We start from the raw sequence: 22,587 nt of genomic DNA on the forward strand, positions 1-22,587 counted from the left end.
TCTGTCGTCTCTTTATCTGTACGAGTGGATGGGTTCTTATCTGATGGGTTGTAATCTATTTCTGTCCATATATACCTGTTTCTTTAAGTAAGCCTGTGTATTTATAACTAAAGTATCGATTGACACTTAGAAATGTTGTGTGGGCTGTAGATGTGGAGCTCCACCGTCGGAAATTTGACTGTGACGTAACTGGAAAGAATTCTGATGACTTTTCCCTCTCCCTTTGTTTCTGCTGCTTCCTCTGAAGTCTCCCTCCAAATGGTTTTGGAAACTGGTTCCTGTAAGTGTGCCCCGCGACTTGACTCTGTTGCTCTGCAGAACTGTAACCATAGCATGGCATTGCTCGTGTCTTGCTGGTACAGCCCTGTCATGTCAATCCATTAGTCACTGCATGGGCTGGATTTTAAGGTATTGTGAGACGGACAAGATTTAGTCGCGGTTTGGGTTAGAAGTGGTAAAAACCATGCAATGCAGAAGCATCTCTTGCTGATCTTGTCAGTCATCACATACCCTCTATAACTCAGTTTAAATAAAAAGCATGAATATAGATTCTCCTTAGTTTTAATAACGTTGGTAAAAGTGAATATGAAATGCATGTGTAAATTATTTGTGTTTTAAGATCATGCTTTTGAAAGAATCCTTTTCAACCTGAATTGTGGGGGACACTCTGTGTGATAAAAAACATGACAGGTTTTGTATGTCTTGACCAGTACTGGCCATGACTATATTTAGTTCTGAGGTGGCCTGAAGGGTTGATCTTACAGAAGTAAATGAGGATAGGGGGTTAGACTGCTTAAAACGTGTGCGTGCATCCATATGTACCCATGTCTGTGCATGAATATGTCTGTGTTTGTGTGCCCTGTGCAGAGGCGGGAAAACAAGGCACATGTCCTGTTCCTTATTCGCAATCCTGGGTGGTGGGCTCAGTCCAGTGCAGGGTGAAGGCCCCAAACCTGCTGGACCTGGAGACCAGGGGAATCAGCAGGCTGGCCAGTTCGGAGGGTTTCCAAGAAGCAGGCTACTTTGTGTCTTGCTGTGTGAGGAGGGAGGGTGAGGGCTGGAGCCGTGCTACCAGGTGTGCAGGAGAGAGCCCAACACTGATGCTACTGGTTGATTTCTCTCTCTCTCCTGCCTGCTCCTGCCCCTGCCCTTTTTTCAGGATTGATTTTTAAACTGTGTCTGCTATAAGCAGTTTTCTAAGGACTCTGTAAGATCAGTAATCAGTTAAAAAATGTATATAGTTGCATGTACAGGACATTTTTCTGATTATAGGTACTCTGTGAGTTTGGAACATACCATTAAATGTAGATGTCTGCCCTGCACTGGTTAACAGGAACGAGCGTGTCTAAAACTCTTCAAGAGGAAAAGCCATCCTATGAACCTTGCTCTTGGGAAGCCAGTGGGGGAGAAACAGGGACGCTGCCTCCTTCCTCATGCATGTGTGTGCTTTTCTGAGGGAAATCCAGCCTCACCAAATACTTAAGTGTTCTCTTTTCACTGCATGACTTTTCCATTTTTATTCTCAAGTATTTTATTGCATAATTATACTTTAATTATAAAATAGATGGCCAGTTTAGATGAGAGTTAGACAAATATTTAGTTTTGATTGTTTTTTTAAAAAAACTCCTGAATAACAGTAAGCATTTCAGCATCAATTTTTCTGATTAAATACTCTAGTGTGCATCTTCATGACATCTGGAGCATCCTTTTTCCTGGCTTCAGGAGAGCTCATAGTCAGTAACGGCTAGCCGTGTGCCCAGCAGCGTGCAAAGCACTTTATGTCATCCTCTTGTTCCGTGCTCCCATGGTCCTGTGAAGGCAGGTGCCATTATTACCCCCTCTTTCAGAGGGGAAAACTGAGACATGAGCACTCATGAGTGGCAGAACCAGGATTTGAACCCGAGTCATCTGACTCAAGAGCTTGTCGCTTAACCGCTATGCTTGACAGCGTGTCTCATTTTCAGAGAATTGCCATAGTTTGTGTCCGGTCCCACTACGCATTCTTCAGTAACACACCAAGGTTTGTTCTGATTTTCTGAGGAGAGCAGAAACCTTGTTCTTGCTGTTACTGGTTCATGAAACCTCAGCTGGTACAGCTTTTTCTGTTTCAAAGTTGTCACACTGTGTCTGTGCTACCTGACATTTGGGTGACAAGCCAGCATGTGGAACTGTTCCACATCCTCAGAGCGATATTTCTAATTGCAGATTAACTTTGGGAGTAGCACGCCATCCTCCCTGCCGGATGCTGACCGCCTGTCAGTTCTTTCTGCTGGACTAGCGTTCTGGCTCTCCCATGGATGGATGTGGCCTCCAGAGTGAGGCTCACATGAAAGCAACGAGCCGTGCGCTCCACGGAAGAGCGGACTGGCAGTCAGCGTACCACATCTTCTGGTCCATTCTGTGATGCTTTTTAATTGAAGCATTCAGGTTAGATGTCGCTTCCCATGAATTAGGGATGTGATGTCATCAGGCACCAGCTTCACTCCTGGGGTGCTGCTGTGTATGGGACCTCGGAAACGGAATGTCTGGTATCATTAGGGGAGAGGATGTCTGTGAGTCATTCCCATTGCCCGTGTCCTATCGCATTAGTACTACATTAGACTGCGATACTGGTTGTTTTTCCCTGTATGTTGTTTAGTACTTATTATTTCCATCTTTTTTATATATATATATCGCAGGCTCGTTACAGGAAAGAGCAGACATTGCTGAAGCAGCTGCCGTGCATCCCGCTGGTGGAGAACCTGCTGAAGGACAGCACAGATGGCTGTGCGCTGGCCGCCCTCATCCACTTCTACTGCCCTGGCGTCATCAGGCTGGAGGGTGAGTGTCCCTGCACACCGCAGCGCTCCTGAGTGGCACACAGGTGCGGCTGGTGCTCACAACAGCATTTAATAAGTGACATAGGCTGTCTTAGAAGGTTCGTGTGTGATCCTGAGGGAGGTGATGGAGTGAGGGGGTGCTCGGCCGCTCCATCTCTGCACCGTGACCGCAGATCCTGAGTGCTTGCGTGTGTGTGTGTGTGTGTGTGTGTGTGTGTGTGTGTGTGTCAGACCCCATGTAGCCGCGTGCCTATGCTGAGTCGCTAAGTAGGATCTGAAATGTGTATATCTGTGACCGACCCCAAGTCATCACCTTGCTCTTTTCCTGTTTGAAGATGTTTGTCTGAAAGAAACCATGTCTTTGGCTGACAGCCTGTATAACCTGCAGCTGGTGCAGGACTTCTGCCATGAGTATCTGGCCCAGTGCTGCCACTTCACCCTGGAGGACATGCTCTACGCTGCATCCGCCATCAAGGTGTGTTGTCCCCTTCGCCTCCCGTGAATGCCACATGTGACTGCATGTGTGGCTGGCCCGGCTGCCCAAGGCTCACAAACTGCCATCGTAGCAGCGTGGATGAGGCTGGCTCCTCCTCATCACTTTGACTTAATCACCAGTGTTTACGAGGGTGCATGGAATGAGCTCCCTTGCCCTCCTAGTGGAAGCAGAAACCAGTGGGGCTCTCCTTACAGGGCATGGTGACATCGTCTAACTACATTTAAAATGCACAAAAGCGTGTATAAGAATTATTCACAGTTGTGAAGAGTTGGAAACAAATTATCTAACTAGGGATACAATTGAAATGTTTTGTAATGTAGTTGAGCTGTTTTAAGGAAGGAGGTAGAGGCATTTTTACTGATACAGAAAGCTCTCCAAGACATTATTAAGCAAAACAAACAAACAAACAAACAAAAATAACAGGTAGCAACCATTATATATAATACAATGTAATTTATATATTTTTTAGAAGTCCTTTTTCTTTTGCATGCAAATCTATATACATATACAGGTGCTTAGGAAAAGGGCCATAGAAACACAAACACAAAACTTTTAATTGAGGTTTCTCATGAGAGTGTGGTATTTGGGGAAGGAGTTAAAGTATACTTTACTGTTTCATCTGTATATCTGTACTCTTCTGTTTTGTGTACATTTTCTAAGTGTGTTCGTATAGCTGCTTACTGTCTTAACTAAAAGACAGAAAGGAGAGCTTTTCATAAAATTCATCTGGTATCATCCCTGGAATAAGATGACAGAACTAGTCCTGCTTAACCTTCATAAATTCAGAGAACAATGTCTTCCTAAGCTGTATTTACTGGGAAAATTATTTCTTCCTTTACTGACCTCTTGTGGCCAAACACAGCACAGTTACTACACTTGATCTTAGCCAAAAGGCCGAGAAGCGATAAAACACAGCACAGTTATATCAGGACAGTTATGGTACCAGGCTGCTTGCGGTATTTCCTCCAGCTTTAAGAAGATACAGTTTACATGTAACATTGTGTAAGTTTGAGGTGTACAAAATGATTACCACTATACATTAACACCTTTATCACACTGCATAATTGCCATTTCATTTTTTGTGGTGAGACTATGTAAGATCTCTCTTGCAACTTTCAAGTATATAATACAGTTATCACTGATTATATCATTAGAGCCCCCCAAAAGATTCATCTTATAACTGGAAGTTTTTACCCGTTTACCAACATCTCCCATTCCCTCCATTCTATTCTGTTTTGTGAGTTTGGCTTTTTTAGATTCCACTGTACGCGAGAGCATACGGAATTTGTCTGACGACGGGATTTCCTTCTTTCTTGTGGCTGAGTAATATTCCATGGTGTGTACACACCACATCTTTATTTATTGATCTGTATCTGCTGATGGACACTTAGGTTGTTCCCCTGTCTTGGCTCTTTTGAATACTGCTTCGGTGAACATCGGAATGCAGGAATCTCTTCAAGATCCTGTTTCTGTTTTCTCTGAATATCCAGTACACCCAGAAATAGGATTGCTGGATTATTCAGCAGTTCCATTTTTAATTTTTTTTAAAACCTCCATACTGTTTTCCACGGTGGCCTCCTCATTTACATTTGCATTGTTTTAACCAATGAATGAGATTTTGAGTCTTATATTTTAATAGGTACTGTCATTACTTTTTGGTCCGGTTTACCTATATTTCCTATTACTTTCCTTCCCTCGCACAGAGCAATTACTTGGTGTTCATGGCAGAGCTCTTCTGGTGGTTTGAAGTCGTGAAGCCGCCGTTTGTACAGCCCCGTGTCATCCATCCACAAGGAGGTACCCAGCTTTTAAAAGTGCTCCTGGGAGCCCACAGAGTGGGAAGTGTGTGTAGCCTCACCCAGTTATTCTTTAGAGGGGAAGCTGTTAACCTTAATCAGTTCTCCATATTCAGCTGTTTAAAGCCACTTACTTCTCTGTGAAAGACAGAGGACGTAGGAGAGAGAAAAAACTGGGGAAACCAGCTGTGACTTTGAAGGCTTATGCTGTGGCGCCTTTAGCTTTAGCAGGTCCCCTCTCCTTTATCTGCATTGCTCACCTCCCCTCATACTGAGCTTTTCTTCCCTTTAAGATTCTGAGTTTTTAACATTGTTACCCAGAATCCACGCAAAGTATGGCCTGGCTCTAATTTGTCATTTGAATTTACAACAAAGAATACCTATAAAGAAGTTGAGGCTCTGACCTGTGGTGGCGCAGTGGGTAAAACATTAATCTGGAACACTGAGGTTACCGGTTCGAAACCCTGGGCTTGCCTGGTCAAGGCACATATGGGAGTTGATGCTTCCTGCTCCTCCCCCCTTCTCTCTCTTTCTCTCCTCTCTAAAAATGAAGAAATAAAATATTTTAAGAAATGTGAAGGAAAAAAAAAAGTTGAGGCTCTTCCCTAAGTGGATTCGGTATGAAGGTGACTGTATAATTAGCACAACAATATCTACACAGCTTCTTACAGTTAACAGCGTTTTCGCATGCATGCTTTCTGGGTCTCATTTGTGAAGCCCACTGTTCAAAATCATCAACAGCTGTCATGTCAGGGTCTCAAAGGCAAACAGTAGATTGCATCTCTCCCCCCAAGTTATTTACAGAAATGTAAGCTGTGCCAGGGGTTTATCAAGTGAAACTCCTTCTGTCTCTTTAACTGATTACTAGAATGCCAAACATTTCCTAAAGAAGCAAAAGTGGGCTTCTATAACTAAAGTTCTATGAAAACTTGAGCAAAATTAGATGCTCAGATTTATTTTTATTTTAAATCTGTAGTTATTTTATATGAGGCCTTTTTTCCCCCCAACTAGCCTTAATCAAGCGAATTTTTTAAGCCAGAACATACAGGAAGAATTTAAAGAAAATTTTACCTTATGAAAATCACTTAAGAAGATAGCTTTAAATGTACAACTATGGTGTCTCCATAAGTCATAAGGGAAACTGAGATTAAGTTTAAACTTTTATGGATGGTCTAGAACTGTTGAAGTAATGTTGGAAACATGCTGCATGTGTAATTTTGAGGGTTTTTGATCTTTTGCTGTAGCCAACCCCGTGCATGACCTGCCTTCCGGGCCTGTTCTGAACTCTGCTGCGGGGAACACCTTGGACAGCTCCTGCTGCTCTGACTTCACTGCCAGGTAGACTCCGGGCCCTCACTGCCTTGTCCCGTTCTGCTCACCATCAGCATCACAGTACATTCTGTCACATGAGAGTTTTAAATTTTCAGTGGGACGTTGACCTACCTACGTTTAGTTAGCTTATCCTATTACAGCCTTTCAATGTAATTGAAATTTACACTGAAACAAATCTTTCATTAATAGGCTTTTATGAATCATGCCGAAAAGTGGGAGAATATATTCTAAGGTCCAAATAAGCAGCCTAAGACCAAACTTTTGCTGCGTAACTTGTATATACTTGAGAATTGCTTCAACAATAGGTAACCCTTAGGCCTGAAGGGAAGATTTTTAAATTCTCATTAATTTTTAACTTTTGAGGCAGTTTCCCCTACTATTTTGTTTGCTGTTTATTGCAGCTGTCGAAGATCAGGACGGAATGTTTGTTGTTATTTTGAATCTTTACTAATGCTTTAGTTCTGTTGGGAACTAAATTGGAGCAAAGTAAAAATTTAACATCAGGATAATCCTGACCTCTGACTCAAGTACTTGATAGAGAACATTAATTTGTTTAAAAATGTTTTTCAGCAGATCCTCCAAGAAGCTTTTCTTTTTTTTTTTGTCTTTTATTTATTTATTTATTTATTTTTAATAATTTTATTTTTTTAATGGGGCAACATCAATAAATCAGGGTACATATATTCAAAGATAACAAGTCCAGGTTATCTTGTCTTTCAATTATGTTACATACCCATCACCCAAAGTCAGATTGTCCTCTGTCATCTTCTATCTAGTTTTCTTTGTGCCCCTCCCCCTTTCCCTCTCCCTTTTCCTCCTCCCCCCATAACCACCACACTCTTATCAATGTCTCTTAGTTTCACTTTTATGTCCCACCTACGTATGGAATAGTGCAGTTCCTGGTTTTTTCTGATTTACTTATTTCACTTCGTATAATGTTATCAAGATCCCACCATTTTGCTGTAAATGATCCGATGTCATCATTTCTTATGGCTGAGTAGTATTCCATAGTGTATATGTGCCACATCTTCTTTATCCAGTCATCTATTGACGGGCTTTTTGGTTGTTTCCATGTCCTGGTCACTGTGAACAATGCTGCAATGAACATGGGCTGCATGTGTCTTTACGTATCAATGTTTCTGAGTTTTTGGGGTATATACCCAGTAGAGGGATTGCTGAGTCATAAGGTAGTTCTATTTTCAGTTTTTTGAGGAACCACCATACTTTCTTCCATAATGGTTGTACTACTTTACATTCCCACCAACAGTGTATGAGGGTTCCTTTTTCTCCACAGCCTCTCCAACATTTGCTATTACCTGTCTTGTTAATAATAGCTAATCTAACAGGTGTGAGGTGGTATCTCATTGCAGTTTTGATTTGCATTTCTCTAATAACTAAAGAAGATGAGCACCTTTTCATATATCTGTTGGCCATTTGTACTTCTTCCTGGGAGAAGTATCTGTTCATGTCCTCTTCCCATTTTTTTATTGGATTGTTTGCTTGTTTGTTTGTTGAGTTTTATGAGTTCTTTGTATATTTGGGATATTAGGCCCTTATCTGAGCTGTTGTTTGAAAATATCGTTTCCCATTTAGTTGGCTTTCTGTTTATTTTATCAGTTTCTCTTGCTGAGCAAAAACTTCTTAGTCTGATGTAGTCCCATTCATTAATTTTTGCCTTCACTTCTCTTGCCATTGGAGTCAAATTCATAAAATGCTCTTTGAAACCCAGGTCCATGAGTTTAGTACCTATGTCTTCTTCTATGTACTTTATTGTTTCAGGTCTTATGTTTAGATCTTTGATCCATTTTGAGTTAATTTTAGTACAGGGGGACAAACTGTAGTCCAGTTTCATTCTTTTGCATGTGGCTTTCCAGTTTTCCCAGCACCATTTATTGAAGAGGCTTTCTTATCTCCATTGTGTGTTGTTGGCCCCTTTATCAAAAATTATTTGACTCTATATATGTGGTTTTATTTCTGGACTTTCTATTCTGTTCCATTGGTCAGAGTGCCTACTTTTCTGCCAATACCATGCTGTTTTGATTGTCATGGCCCTATAATATAGTTTGAAGTCAGGTATTGTAATGCCCCCAGCTTCATTCTTTTTCTTTAGGGTTGCTTTGGCTGTTCGGGGTTTTTTATAGTTCCATATAAATCTGATGATTTTTTGCTCTATTTCTTTAAAAAATGTCATTGGAATTTTGATGGGAATTGCATTAAATTTGTATATTGCTTTGGGTAATATAGCCATCTTGATTATATTTATTCTTCCTAACCAAGAACAAGGAATATTCTTCCATCTCATTATATCTTTTTCGATTTCTCTTAACAGTGGTTTATAGTTTTCATTATATAAGTCCTTTACATTCTTTGTTATGTTTATTCCTAAGTATTTTATTTTTTTTGTTGCAATTGTGAAAGGGATTATTCTTTTGAATTCGTTCTCAGTTATTTTATTGTTGGCATATAGAAAGGCTATTGACTTCAGTATGTTAATATTGTATCCTGCGACCTTACTGTATTGGCTTATTGTTTCTAGTAGTCTTTTTGTGGATTCTTTGGGGTTTTCGATGTATAGGATCATATCATCTGCAAAAAATGATACCTTTACTTCTTCTTTTCCGATATGGATGCCTTTTATTTCTTTGTCTTGTCTGATTGCTCTGGCTACAACCTCTAGTACCACATTAAATAAGAGTGGAGAGAGTGGACAACCCTGTCTTGTTCCTGACTTAAGGGGGAAAGCCTTCAGTTTAGTGCCATTTAATATGATGTTAGCTGATGGTTTATCATATATGGCCTTTATCATGTTGAGATATTTTCCTTCTATACCCATTTTGTTGAGAGTCTTAAACATAAAATTGTGTTGTATTTTATCGAAAGCCTTTTCTGCGTCTATTGATAAGATCATGTGGTTTTTGTTCTTTGTTTTGTTGATATGGTGTATTACGTTAACTGTTTTACGTATGTTGAACCATCCTTGAGCTTCTGGGATGAATCCCACTTGATCATGATGTATTATTTTTTTAATATGTTGTTGTATTCGATTTGCTAGTATTTTGTTTAGTATTTTAGCATCTGTATTCATTAGAGATATTGGTCTGTAGTTTTCTTTTTTTTGTGCCATCCTTGCCTGGTTTTGGTATGAGGGTTATGTTGGCCTCATAAAATGTGTTTGGAAGTATTGCTTTTTCTTCAATTTTTTGGAAGACTTTCAGTAGAATAGGAACCAAGTCTTCTTTGAATGTTTGATAAAATTCGCTGGTATAGCCGTCAGGGCCTGGACTTTTATTTTTGGGTAGGTTTTTAATGTTTTTTTTCTATTTCTTCTCTACTAATAGGTCTGTTTAGGCTTTTTGCTTCTTCTTGACTCAGTCTAGGAAGGTTGTATTGTTCTAGGAATTTATCCATTTCTTCTAGATTGTTGAATTTAGTGGCATAAAGTTTTTCATAGTATTCTACAATAATTCTTTGTATATCTACGGTGTCCGTGGTGATTTCTCCTCCTTCATTTTGGATTTTGTTTATATGAGTTCTTTCTCTTTTTTCCTTGGTAAGTCTTGCCAAGGGTTTGTCAATTTTGTTGATCTTTTCAAAGAACCAGCTCTTTGTTCTATTAATTTTTTCTATAGTTTTACTGTTCTCTATTTCATTTATTTCTGCCCTGATTTTTATTATCTCCTTTCTTCGGCTGGTTTTGGGTTGTCTTTGTTCTTCTTTTTCTAGTTCCTTAAGGTGTGAAGTTAAGTGGTTCACTTGGGCTCTCTCTTGTTTGTTCATATATGCCTGAAGTGGTAGGAACTTCCCTCTTATCACTGCTTTTGCTGCATCCCATAGATTCTGATATGTCGTATTGTCATTTTCATTAGTCTGTATATATCTTTTGATCTCTGCACTTATTTCTCTTTGATCCATTCATTTTTTAAAAGTATGTTGTTTAGTTTCCACATTTTTGTGGGATTTTTTTCCTCTTTTTTGCAGTTGAATTCTAGTTTCAAGGCTTTATGATCAGAAAATATGCTTGGTACAACTTCGATTTTTCTGAATTTGCTGATGTTGTTTTTGTGGCCCAACATATGGTCGATTCTTGAGAATGATCCATGTACACTGGAGAAAAATGTATACTCAGTCACTTTGGGATGAAATGTCCTGTAGATGTCTATCATATCCAGGTGCTCTAGTGTTTTGTTTAAGGCCACTATATCTTTGTTGATTCTCTGTTTGGATGACCGATCTAGAGCCGTCAGCGGTGTATTGAGGTCTCCAAGTATGATTGTATTTTTGTCAGTTTTTGTTTTAAGGTCAATAAGTAGCTGTCTTATATATTTTGGTGCTCCTTGGTTTGGTGCATATATATTAAGAATTGTTATGTCTTCTTGATTCAGTGTCCCCTTAGTCATTATGAAATGGCCATTTTTGTCTCTGAGTACTTTTCCTGTCTTGTAGTCAGCATTATCAGATATGAGTATTTCTACGCCTGCTTTTTTTTGGATGTTATTTGCTTGGAGTATTGTTTTCCAGCCTTTCACTTTGAATTTGTTTTTATCCTTGTTATTTAGATGAGTTTCCTGTAGGCAGCATACAGTTGGATTTTCTTTTTTAATCCATTCTGCTACTCTTTGTCTTTTTATTGGTGAGTTTAATCCATTTACATTTAGTGTAATTATTGACACTTGTGAGTTCCCTATTGCCATTTTATAGATTGCTTTCTGTTAGTTTTGTGTCTTGTTTGATCCTTCTCTTTCGTTTTTCTGTCTTTTGTTTTTATTTGATTGTATTCCATACATCTTTCCTCTGTTGCTATCTTTTTTATCTCATTTGCTTCTGTGGTGGTTTTTTCAATGGTGGTTACCTTTAAGTAATGAAAACGGTTCCTACCCTGTTCATTGTAGTGCACTATTTTGTGAGTACTTTTGCACTCCATCGTCCTTTGCTACTGTTAATCTCCATCCTCTCCCCCCCTTTCTTTTTATTGTTGTCACAGTTTAAATTTGGTTTTATTTTGTTCTTCTTGGAGCTTTTACTTGTGGCTTTGTTTTTTTTTTTTCTTCTTTGTATCTGATTGGAGAACCCCCTTTAGTGATTCCTGGAGTGGGGGTTTTCTGATGATAAATTCCCTCATCTTTTCTGTATCTGTGAATGTTTTTATTTCTCCTTCATATTTGAAGGATAGCTTTGATGGGTATAGTATTCGTGGCTGAAAGTTCCTCTCTTTCAGGACTTTAAATATTGGGGTTCACTCTCTTCTAGCTTGTAGAGTTTCTGCTGAGAAATCTGATGATAATCTAATGGGCCTTCCTTTATATGTTGTATTCTTCTTTTCCCTGGCTGCCTTGAGAATTTTTTCTTTGCCGTTGGTTTGTGCCAATTTCATTATGATGTGCCTTGGAGTAGGTTTGTTGGGGTTAAGAAAACTCGGAGTTCTGTTTGCTTCTTGAATTTGAGGCTTTAGTTCTTTCCACAGGCTTGGGAAGTTCTCATCTATTATTTGTTTGAGTATGTTCTCCATTCCATTTTCTCTCTCTTCTCCCTCTGATATACCTATTATTCTTATGTTATTCTTTCTGATGGAGTCAGATAATTCTTGTAGGGCTATCTCATTTTTTTTAATTTTTGAGTCTCTTTCTTCTTCTCTCTGTTGTGCCTCAAGTTGTTTGTCTTCTATTTCACTAATCCTCTCTTCTATCTGGCCTGTTCTATTAGCTAAGCTTGTTACCTCGTTTTTCAGCTCGTGAATTGAGTTTTTCATCTCTGTTTGATTTGTTTTTATAGTTTCAGTTTCCTTGGAAATATATTCTTTGTGTTCGTCGAGTTGTTTTCTGAGCTCCCTAAATTGCCTTTCTGTGTTTTCTTGTATATCTCGGAGGATTTTTAGGATTTCTATCTTGAATTCTTTGTCATTTAGCTCCAAGGTTTCCAATATATTAAATTTTTTCTCCATAGATTTTTCCTCATCTATCTGTGTTACCTCTCTTTCTTTTGTATCCATGATATTTGATATTCTCTTCCTTAATGGCATCTGAGGGTGGTTTTGTTGATAGTATTAATGAGATTTAATAAAGAATAAAAAGTTAAAAAAATAAAAAATCAAAAAAGGTGTTTTTTAAAAAAATTAATAATGAAATAAAGAAAAATAAAATAAAAATTTAAAAAAAAGGAAATTATTCCCCCCCTCCTTTTTTCCTCTCCTCTCCTCTCCCCTCTTTCTTGAGAAAATCTTGTGGTGAACTGTGAATTATATTGTATTAAATAGAACAAACAATGCCTGTAATGGAGGGCCTGAATTGGGGAAAAGTAATAAAGGGGCAAAAAATAAATAAAAATAAAAAAGGGGGGGTATGGACCCACAAAAAGCAAATAAGGAAAAAATTTGGATCAAGAATAAAATGATTTGCGTTTAGGTGTTGGTTGACTAAGAGTTATGATGAGAGGAATAAGAGGGAAACAGGAAAATGGGGGGACAAATTAAAAAATTACTATTGTATTTAGTGGAACAAGAGCTTGATAAAATAGAGAGCCAGGGATGGGAGCACTGCTAGTGAATTAAAAAGGTGAAGTAAAAAACCCCCAAAATGCCACAAACATAAGTTTGTGTCCCAGATAAGATAATTTGTTCGTTATTGAGGTTTGAATGAGAGGAGATGTAAAGGAGAAAGGAAGAAACTAATATAGAGGGAGAAAAGAAAGAGAGAGAGAGAGAAAAAAAAAGAAGGAACCACTAAAAGAAGAAAAAAGAAAAAAGAGAGAGAGAGAGAGAGAGAGTTAAGGGTTTTGGAGTGCAACCCTCATAGAGAGAAAGGAAGAGGAAAGAAAAGATAATGGGAGATGTAACACTTATGGGTAGTGTAGTTCAAGGAGAGGAGAAAGTAAGACCAGTAGAGAGTTAAACGACCAAATTGGAGGAGGAAAAAAAAAAAAATCAAGGATGAAGATAAGAGAAACAATCGAACAAATATAATAAAATGGGATAGATTATAAAGTCTGCGGATTATTCTTGATTTTGAGAGGTTATCTTCTTGCTTTTTCTTTTCTCTCCCTCTTCCTGGTCGGTGACTCTGTCCCCCGGGTTCTGCCAGTTTGGCACGCTCAGGTAGAGGTTTGCAGTTGATAAGTCTCTATGGCGATGCCGTGTATTGTGCTTCAGTCTCGTTGGCAGTCGAGGCTCATTAGCATTTATAGGCTCTGACAGTGAGAGTCCGTGTTCCTGAAGCCTCTCTCCTAGTCTTTCCTTCCTCAATTAATAGCCTGATAATCCAGCTATGGGGTTGCTGCTGCCTCTGCCTCGATAGTAAGAGGCTCAAAGAGCTGGCCACTCCCCACTCTATTCCCGCTCAGCACAGGGCTCTGGGTAAGGCTCAGTCAGTCAGAGCTGCTAGCATAATCAGGCGGGGCTTCCGCCCACTCAAAGACCTCTGGCTCTGCCACTCTGTCCAGTAACACGGGCAGGCACCCACTCCCGGGGCGCTTGGAGGAAACTCTCACTCACTATCTGCGCGTGCAGACCAGGATGTCAGGCCGGAAGTCTCGCCCTCTGAGTGAAACCCCCCCCCGCCCGCACTGAAAAGTTCCAGCGTTGGAATTGGCTCTCGCTCCACCCCCGTGTGCGGTGTTTTCAAGGTGCTGGGGCGGCCTGAGATTCTGCTTTTGGCCCACTCAAAGGCCCCTGACTCTGCCCCTCTGTGGGATAACACGGGCTCCCACTCTGAGGTGCTGGGAGGAGTCTCTTGCCCACTCTCCGTGCGCGCCGACCAGGATATCAGGCCAGCCGCCTCACTCTCTGAGTGAAACCCCTCCTGCATGGACAAGTTCCAGCGTCGGAATTAGTTCTCGCTCCCTTCCCGTACGCGGCTCCCTCAGGGCACTGGGGCGGCCCGTGATTCCGCTTTTGGCCCACACAAAGGCCCCTGACTCTGCCCCTCTGTGGGATAACACGGGCGGGCACTGCCGAGGCACTCGGAGGAATCTCTCGCTCACTATCTGCGCGCGCAGACCAGGATATCAGACCAGTGGCTTCACCCTCTGAGTGAAACCCCCTCCCGCACGGAAAAGTTCCAGTGTTGGAATTAGTTCTCGCTCTCTTCCCGTGCGCGGCTCCCCCAGGGCGCTGGGGCGGCCCAGAGATTCCACTTTCAGCCAACACAAATGCCTCTGACTTTGCCTCTCTGTGGGACAACACGGGCGCACATTCCCGGGGTTTGGAAGGAATCTCTAGCCCACTATCTGCGCGCGCCGACCAGGAGATCGGGTAAAATGGCTGCCCCGCTTGTCTTTCTTTGTCTGGGTTTGGTGCAAGTGTTAGCTGTATTGCCCGGATTGTCACAGGAACAGTTTTTCTTCAGCTTGGATCTCCGTGCCACAGCCTGGTTCAGCCGTTTGTGCCATGGCCTGGATCTATTCACCCCCTTTGCCCGCCTTAGTTTCTATATTCTCAGTTTCCAGTGAAAGCCGCCCTGTTTAAGTTATTGAGGAAGGCGGAGCATTTCTTACTCCCTATTTCCTTCGGGGTTTGGTTATATATTTAGCCAATTTTTCGCTCGATCATACCTTCGGGTGTATTGCGAAACATCTGGAGGCTCCAAGGATAGGTTTTTCTGTTTCTGGTTGAAGATCTTGTTGAGTTTAGGGGGAGATTTATCGGTATCACTTCCTACCCCGCCATTACTCTGACGTCATCTCCTTCCCAAGAAGCTTTTCATGTGCATTAGGGCCTAAAGTTGATATTGACTTTGGACTTCCTGATTCATCTTTTTTAGTTTAAACTTGATATATTTTGAGGGTTTTTTTTTGTTGTTAGACATTCCAGCAGATCCATTAAAAATACATTTTAAAAATTATGAGTAAAAAGCTAAACATACTTGTTGTACAAGTTATTGCCTCAACATGGAAATAGGAACTTGTACAGAAGGGGGTTGCCCCTCTTCATGTATAAGAGGTCTCGCTCAAGTGCATGCCCGTGAGTGTCGCCAGAGCTAGGATTGGCCCTCACACAGTGCTCGCTGCCTTTGTACCACTCCTCACGTCCAGGCTTCTCGATGCCTATAAAGCATTTCCTGCAAGTTAGGGAAGCATTCTTCTTCCCTCACCCTCGGCCTTACTTACTGCGTCCTTGAAGGTCTCTATTCCATGGCTGTTCCCGAGATTTAGCACGAAGGGGTCAAGTGAGAATATTGTGACCCAGAAACATCTCTATTTCCCCATAGGAACTGTTTCCCTACATGTTACCTCCTCCATGATTACTTCATGGTTCCATGGTGATATTTCCTTCCTTGAAAAGTTAGAGAGCACTCAGTGGTCTAGGTTGTAAATCTTGTGCTGTTAAATCTGTGGAACTTTGACACTTTCTGCTGGTAGACTAGATTATTCCAAGGTTACGATTTCTAGGTCGTCAAGTTCTTCAGGTCTCTTGTTCCTATGAGTCTGTCTTCATTTTGTTTACTCATTTGTTTTGTTTTCAGATTCCACATATGAGTGAAACCATATGGTGTTTGTCTTTCTCTGCCTGAGTTGTTCCACATACTGGTTGACTTCTTCATCTAGTGGAAGATAACATGACTTAAGAGAGCTAGAGAAGTCTCTATATCCTGTCCCCCAATCCATCCTCAATAGATCGGGGTGGGGTGCTTAACTTCTTCACCTGACTACACCACAGGCCATGTCAGACTTAAAACTTAGAGAAAGTGAATTCTGGCCGAATGTCATTGTAACTTGAGAAATAGATGGTCTGATCTCCTGTATTGATTAGAATCAGGTAGAATAAATAACCAAAAAAACCCAGGAAGGCTCCATTCCATCATAGGCATCGAGGGCTTTCTGTGATGGCTCCGTAGGTTCATCCTGACCTGACTGGTAGAGAGGTCCCCGCAGCAGGGCCTCCACCATCCATGGGGCTTAGAGCTCCTGTTGTTTTTACAAAGTTAGATTCGACTCAAATATTTCAACCTGATGACTTTCATTTAACTTTCTCGTTTCTGAGTTTTTCTATTTGTAGAAAGAAGATAATGTTCGTATCTTCTCTCTCAAGGACATTGAGATGTAGATGCAGATATTTCATGCTCCTTGGCTACAAGACATAAAATATGCAGCAACACTGTACACAGTCACAGTCACGCTTTAGAACAGAGTCAGGGGTACTTTGGCCCTTCTGTGTGAAGTTTGCAATGAAGCGGCGAAGCCCCTGACCACCTGTCCTTGCTTCTGCGTTGCAGCAGGGAAGGAGCTCCGTGTCCACACTTGCATCATTTGCCGTCTAGACATTCACGCCCCCAAGTTCACTCGTCAGCCTCAGGTAACATATTTGAAAAAAACAAGGAAATGCCATTTAAGTAGGTTCCCTCAGAAATGATTGAGATTAAATGTAAATTAAAAATATGCAGTCATTTTTATAAAAAATGTTATATATATACCCAGTAGTTGATTTGTCTCTGCTTGCTTTTCTTAATAAAATGATCTCTGTTTACCATGTTCACCTATGAATCCTCAAATGTGTGAAATCTGTTAAATTGCTCTAAGTTAAATTTTTTTACATAACTTCAATGATTTTTTTTTTTTTTTTTTGCACCTGAAGGAGGAATTAGAAGGTCTTCATCTATGTCTTACGTTGATGGCTTCATAGGGACGTGGCCCAAAGAGAAAAGGTGAAGAGAGAATTATTTAGTATAATCACATCGTCCAGAAATGATAATTCCCTCCGTGGGTCTCTTTTCTGTTGTTAGCCACTTTGTAATAGACTTTTCCTTAGTCCCTGGATTTGAAAAGGGCAACATAGGCAGGTGATAGAAAAGAGGGGCTCCCTATAGAAGGTCGCCTCATACCCCTGATTTTGAGAACAGTGTGATTGAGGAGTCACCTTCTGTGCCTGGGGGTTCCACATCTGTGGATTCAACCAACCTGGGATTGAAAATATTCCGGGGGGGAGGGTGGTGTTGTTACACTGTTGCTGACATGTACTATGTAGGTAGGTCTATATTTACACGGCATTTAGATTGTATCAGGTATTCTAAATATCTAGAGATGATTTAAAGTACACGGGAGGGTGTGCATAGGTTACTTTTAAATACTACGCCATTGATATGAGGGACTTGAGCATCCTTGGGTTTTGGTACCCACAGGGGCATCCCAGAACCAGTCCTCCACCAATGCTGAGTGACGACAGTCATTTTAAATAATTATTGTTCAATGATTTAAAAGAAAATAATTTCTTTTCTGGATTATTTAAGGATTTTTCTCTTTGATTCCTTTTTTTTTTTTCTTTTTAGGTCATCACTGCATGGAGTTTCATTTGATATTTCTTTTGATAAGGAAAGTACTGCACAGAGATCGACTCCACACCGAGGAATCACCCGTTCTGTTAGTAATGAAGGGCTTTCCCTGAACAACAACCGTGCGTCTAAAAACATCCGGAAAAGTCTGTCCTTCAAGCCCGTGAATGGTGAGGAGGCGGCTGAAAGCATCGAGGAGGAGCTGAACGTGGACTCCCACCGGGACCTGCCACCCTACGTGCCCCTCCCTGCAGATGAACTGAATTCCAACACTCGTTACACACTTCCGAACGGCGCCTTACAGAACAGAGCCCTGCTGGACGAGTTTGGCAACCAGCTGGAGACCCCGAGCATCGAGGAGGCTTTGCAGATCATTCACGACACAGACCAAGCACCCCTCACACCGGGGCCGGACCAGATCGCGAATGGCTTCTTTCTCCACAACCAGGAGTTGAGCCCCCTCAATGCAAACCTCCAGCTGCACCCATCTAGTCCTGACCACATAACTGACACCCGAGGTGCCTTGAGTCCCGCGACCGATGACACGGAGGTGGACACTGGGATCCATGTTCCCTCTGAAGACATTCCCGAGACGGTGGACGAGGAGTCCTCGCTGCGAGACTATACTGTGAGCCTGGACTCAGACATGGACGACGCGTCCAAGTTCCTTCAGGACTACGATCTGCGCAGCGGCGGTGCCCGCGAGGCGCTGAGCCCCTGTCCCAGTACCGTGAGCACTAGGTCTCAGCCTGGGAGCAGTGCGTCCTCGAGCTCTGGGGTCAAGATGACCAGCTTCGCCGAGCAGAAGTTCCGAAAGCTGAACCACACAGACGGCAAAAGCAGTGGGAGCAGCTCCCAGAAAACAACCCCAGAGGGCTCGGAGCTGAACATCCCGCACATGGTGGCGTGGGCCCAGGCCCCCGAGGATGCTGGCCTCCCACAGGGACGGGACAGCCCCCAGCTCCTGGCCGCTGACGTGCTGCAGCTGCGGATGCGGTTGGAGGAGAAGCGCCGTGCCATCGAGGCCCAGAAGCGGAAGGTGGAGGCTGCTGTCACCCGGCAGAGGCAGAAGATGGGGCGCACAGCCTTCCTCACTGTGGTGAAGAAGAGGGGGGACGGCGTGGCCCCGCTGCGGGAGGAGGCGGCTGGGGCGGAGGATGAGAAGGTGTATGGTGACCCAGCACGGGACCGGGAGCCACAGAGGGCCAGTGGGCAGAGGAGCAAGTCCTTGGCGGACATCAAGGAGAGCACCGAGAGCCCCCCTGCCCGGTGGCCCAAGTCTCCCACAGCACCCGTGGGCCCCGAGAAGCAGTGGGTGCTGGCCAGCCCTGCAGAGGACACCGGGAATGAGGGCGAGATGTTGGAGTACACCAGGTCCATCGAGAAGCTGAACTCATCCCTGCACTTCCTGCAGCAGGAGATGCAGCGCCTGTCGCTGCAGCAGGAGGTGCTGATGCAGATGCGGGAGCGGCAGTCCTGGGTCATCTCCCCACCCCAACCCTCCCCCCACAAGCAAGTCCGGGACCCCCGCCCGCCCCGCCAGGCTGGCCCCAGTCCGGCCAGCGCCCCCTTCTCCTCCGAGTCCCCGCGTCCCCCACAGCCATCCCCACAGACTGTGCACAGGAAAGGCACATCTTTCTCTGTTAAGAATCAAAGGACTCCTCGGCCAAACGAGCTGAAAATAACACCTTTGAACCGAACGCTGACGGCCCCGCGGTCAGTGGACAGTCTCCCTCGGCTGCGGAGGTTTTCCCCAAGCCAGGTGCCCATTCAGACACGCTCGTTTGTGTGTTTTGGGGATGACGGAGAACCGCAGTCCAGGGAGCCCAAACCCAAGGAGGAAGTCAGGAAGGAGGACTCGGACCCCAAGGGGGCCTTCCAGCTGCACGCCCATTCCCCAGAAGAAAAGGAGGCAAGACCTCTGGAGTCGACCGTTTCTGAGGTTCTGTCCCAGCCAGTCACAGAGACCGTATGTCTGACGCCGAATGAGGACCCATTGAGTCAACCCGCGGCACCTCCTCCCCGGCCTGCCTTTCCGCCTGCTGCTCCCAAAAACGTTAATCTGATCGAAGTTTCCCTCTCGGACTTGAAACCCCCGGAGAAGGCCGATGTATCTGTTGAGAAAGACGACGGAGAAAGTGACAAAGAGCAATTCGACGAGGACCAGAAAGTGTGCTGCGGGTTCTTCTTCAAGGTACGTGGCCCAGGCACAGGGTTTTGGGCCTCCCATGGGAGGGGACAGTGTCTTAGCGGACATGCTCCTTTGAGCAGCAGCCCCTTGGTTCCAGCTGCCATGAGTCCTGGCGTAGGTTGGGTCCTGTCCTCCCCATGGTGGACTGTGGGACTTCTAGCCCACTAGCTTCTAGAACCGTCTCGTCACAGTCACGGGACACACTGCTTTGGCTCCTCTACCACTTTCTCACTTGCACAAAAGTCTTTTTACAATTGAAGTTGTTCAGATCTCTTCGGAAATTTATTCAGAGGTCAGTGTGTAAAAAGCTTATAACTTGGCACTGTACTTAGTCATGCTTTTCTTTTTTTAACCATGTAAAACAACCATTCTCTTAAAGAATGCCCCCCATGCCTGTTCATCTACATGTCATTTACATGTTATTTCAATATCTTCTCCTGGATGGTGGGGTGGTTGTAGCCTCTTTGCTGGGTTCGCGGCCTCAGAGGAACCTTTCCAGTCCTCAGATGCTACTGGAGACAGTGTTCAGTGAGCCTCACTCCAGTTGAATGTCCTTCTAATCAGAGAGCTTAGGATTGCCTGCTGAATAAAGTTCAAGTCCCTGAGCATCCTGTTCAGGGCTTTGTGCAGACTGGACCTGCGTGTTTGGGCCCCCTCTTCCCTTTAACTTCTCTTTTGGATGGTCCTTTTTTTTTTTTTTCTGAAGCTGGAAACAGGGAGAGACAGTCAGACAGACTCCCGCATGCGCCCGACTGGGATCCACCGGCATGCCCACCAGGGGTGACGCTCTGCCCACCAGGGGGCGATGCTCTGCCCCTCCGGGTCGTCGCTCTTTTGCGACCAGAGCCACTCTAGCGCCTGGGGCAGATGCCAAGGAGCTATCCCCAGCACCCGGGCCATCTTTGCTCCAATGGAGCCTTGGCTGCGGGAGGGGAAGAGAGAGACAAAGAGGAAGGGGTGGGGGTGGAGAAGCAAATGGGCGCATCTCCTATGTGCCCTGTCTGGGAATCGAACCTGGGTTCCCCACATGCCAGGCCGATGCTCTACCGTTGAGCCAACCGGCCAGGGCCTTGGATGGTCCTTTAAGACTAACTCTGAGCCGCATCTGTCTGCTGAAGCCTTTGTCACTCCTCCCATAGGTGTGAGCTGTTTCCTCCTCTGTATCCCTGTTGTGTCCTAAACACACTTGCAGTGGCACCTGTGGCAGTGTGCGGCCCCTGCTATGAGCTGCGTGTCCCGGTGTCCCTGTAGAACTCTGAGCTCCTGCAGCCACTGCGCCAACTTGTCCCCAGAGTTCTGGAAAGCCTGGTGCATCGCAGTGTGTGGTGTGTTGGGGACACATGCAAGTGTCGGACTGCTTGTGTCTCCAACTTCCTTTTGGGATCTCTGACTGGGTCCCCATGCAGACTCCTTGTTTGTGCGTCTTCCCTGCAGGATCTTTAAGCTCCTTGACCTAAGGCATCATATCTTTTCCATGTTGTAATGTCTGTGCACCTGGTGCCCTGTTCATGGTGCTGTGACCGTGGGAGACACCCAGGCAATGCATGTTGAGTTAAAGCATTACAAAGAGTCGTTTAGACAACAGACTGCTTCTGCAGCTTGTGACTCTCCTGAATTCTGAAGCATTTTGGAAGCTGTGTAGACCCGGAACCATCCTGAACAATCCAGGTAGAAACTGAGGCAGGCCCGGGAGGCCAGCAGACCATGGACTCGCAGTCAGGTTAGAAGATCTCTGTAAGAGAAGTGTTAGACCCACCTTCTCTGCAAAAGGAAAGTGTGTGTGGGTCAAGCCCATCGAGTGGACTCAGACCTCAACTTTAAAAAATGCAGAGGTAGCCTGACCTGTGGTGGCGCAGTGGATAAAGCGTCGACCTGGAATGCTGAGGTCGCCGGTTCGAAACTCTGGGCTTGCCTGGTCAAGGCACATATGGGAGTTGATGCTTCCAGCTCCTCCCCCCCTTCTCTCTCTCTGTCTCTCCCTCTCCGTCTAAAATGAATAAATAAATTAATTAATTAAAAAAAATTAAATCCTAAAAAAAAAATGCAGAGGTAGTTTCACGTATGGGATGTAACTGGGTCGCTGGGGTTTTTTAGTGCTTTGATATCAGAGTTTTTTCTGAGCACATATTTTAAATACAGTTTTTAAAATTATGGGAGTTCCCCATTCAAGTTATTTGGTTAGGGTCCAAAAAAACAAAAACTGTCCTTTTTTTCCTCTTTATGGTTGGTTTTTCTTTGATAACTTTCTAGGTTTAGAAACATAATAAAAGAAGCATGCATCCTTTGTTTCCTGACAGAACTTTAACCCATTTCTTGCTTCAGCATTTCTGGGACATGGCCACATGTGGGGTGGAGTTGGAACGAAGTGGCATAAATAGTTTAGCTTTTCAGTTTTAAGAGACTATTAGTACCTAAAGCATTTCACCTTTTTTTAATGACATTTGTTGTCAGGATGACCAGAAAGCAGAAAATGACATGGCGCTGAAGCGGGCGGCCTTGCTGGAGAAGCGGCTGCGGAGGGAGAAGGAGACACAGCTCCGCAGGCAGCAGCTGGAGGCGGAGCTGGAGCACAGGAAGGAGGCAACCAGGCGAGGGCTATGCGGGGGGGCTGGCTGTGGGGGGACGGGCGAGGGTGGGGGGGGCAGGGAGGGGGACTGGCGAGGGCCCCTGACTGCAGGGGGCGGCGGGCGAGGGCATC

The 22,587-nt window shown here is 43.8% G+C and overlaps 1 protein-coding gene and 1 pseudogene across 4 annotated transcripts in view; one reads left to right on the forward strand and one right to left on the reverse strand.

Moving 5' to 3' along the window:
- Window positions 1-22,587, forward strand: part of CAMSAP2 (calmodulin regulated spectrin associated protein family member 2) — a 58,320-nt gene that overhangs the window by 28,221 nt on the left and 7,512 nt on the right. The window contains exons 5-13 of one of the 4 annotated variants that reach the window (XM_066238819.1): window positions 248-280; window positions 2,679-2,820; window positions 3,155-3,294; window positions 5,019-5,112; window positions 6,356-6,449; window positions 16,646-16,725; window positions 17,005-17,074; window positions 17,696-19,892; window positions 22,341-22,477. In XM_066238819.1, the coding sequence (XP_066094916.1) occupies window positions 248-280; window positions 2,679-2,820; window positions 3,155-3,294; window positions 5,019-5,112; window positions 6,356-6,449; window positions 16,646-16,725; window positions 17,005-17,074; window positions 17,696-19,892; window positions 22,341-22,477 (2,987 nt within the window). The remainder of the gene's footprint in view (window positions 1-247; window positions 281-2,678; window positions 2,821-3,154; window positions 3,295-5,018; window positions 5,113-6,355; window positions 6,450-16,645; window positions 16,726-17,004; window positions 17,075-17,695; window positions 19,893-22,340; window positions 22,478-22,587) is intronic. The other 3 variants (XM_066238830.1, XM_066238839.1, XM_066238849.1) reach the window with 3 other exon arrangements.
- On the reverse strand, window positions 4,059-4,221 carry LOC136321465 (U2 spliceosomal RNA; annotated as a pseudogene).

Source organism: Saccopteryx bilineata, chromosome 1 (genome assembly GCF_036850765.1).
Source record: "Saccopteryx bilineata isolate mSacBil1 chromosome 1, mSacBil1_pri_phased_curated, whole genome shotgun sequence".
Classification (NCBI taxonomy): Eukaryota; Metazoa; Chordata; class Mammalia; order Chiroptera; family Emballonuridae; genus Saccopteryx; species Saccopteryx bilineata.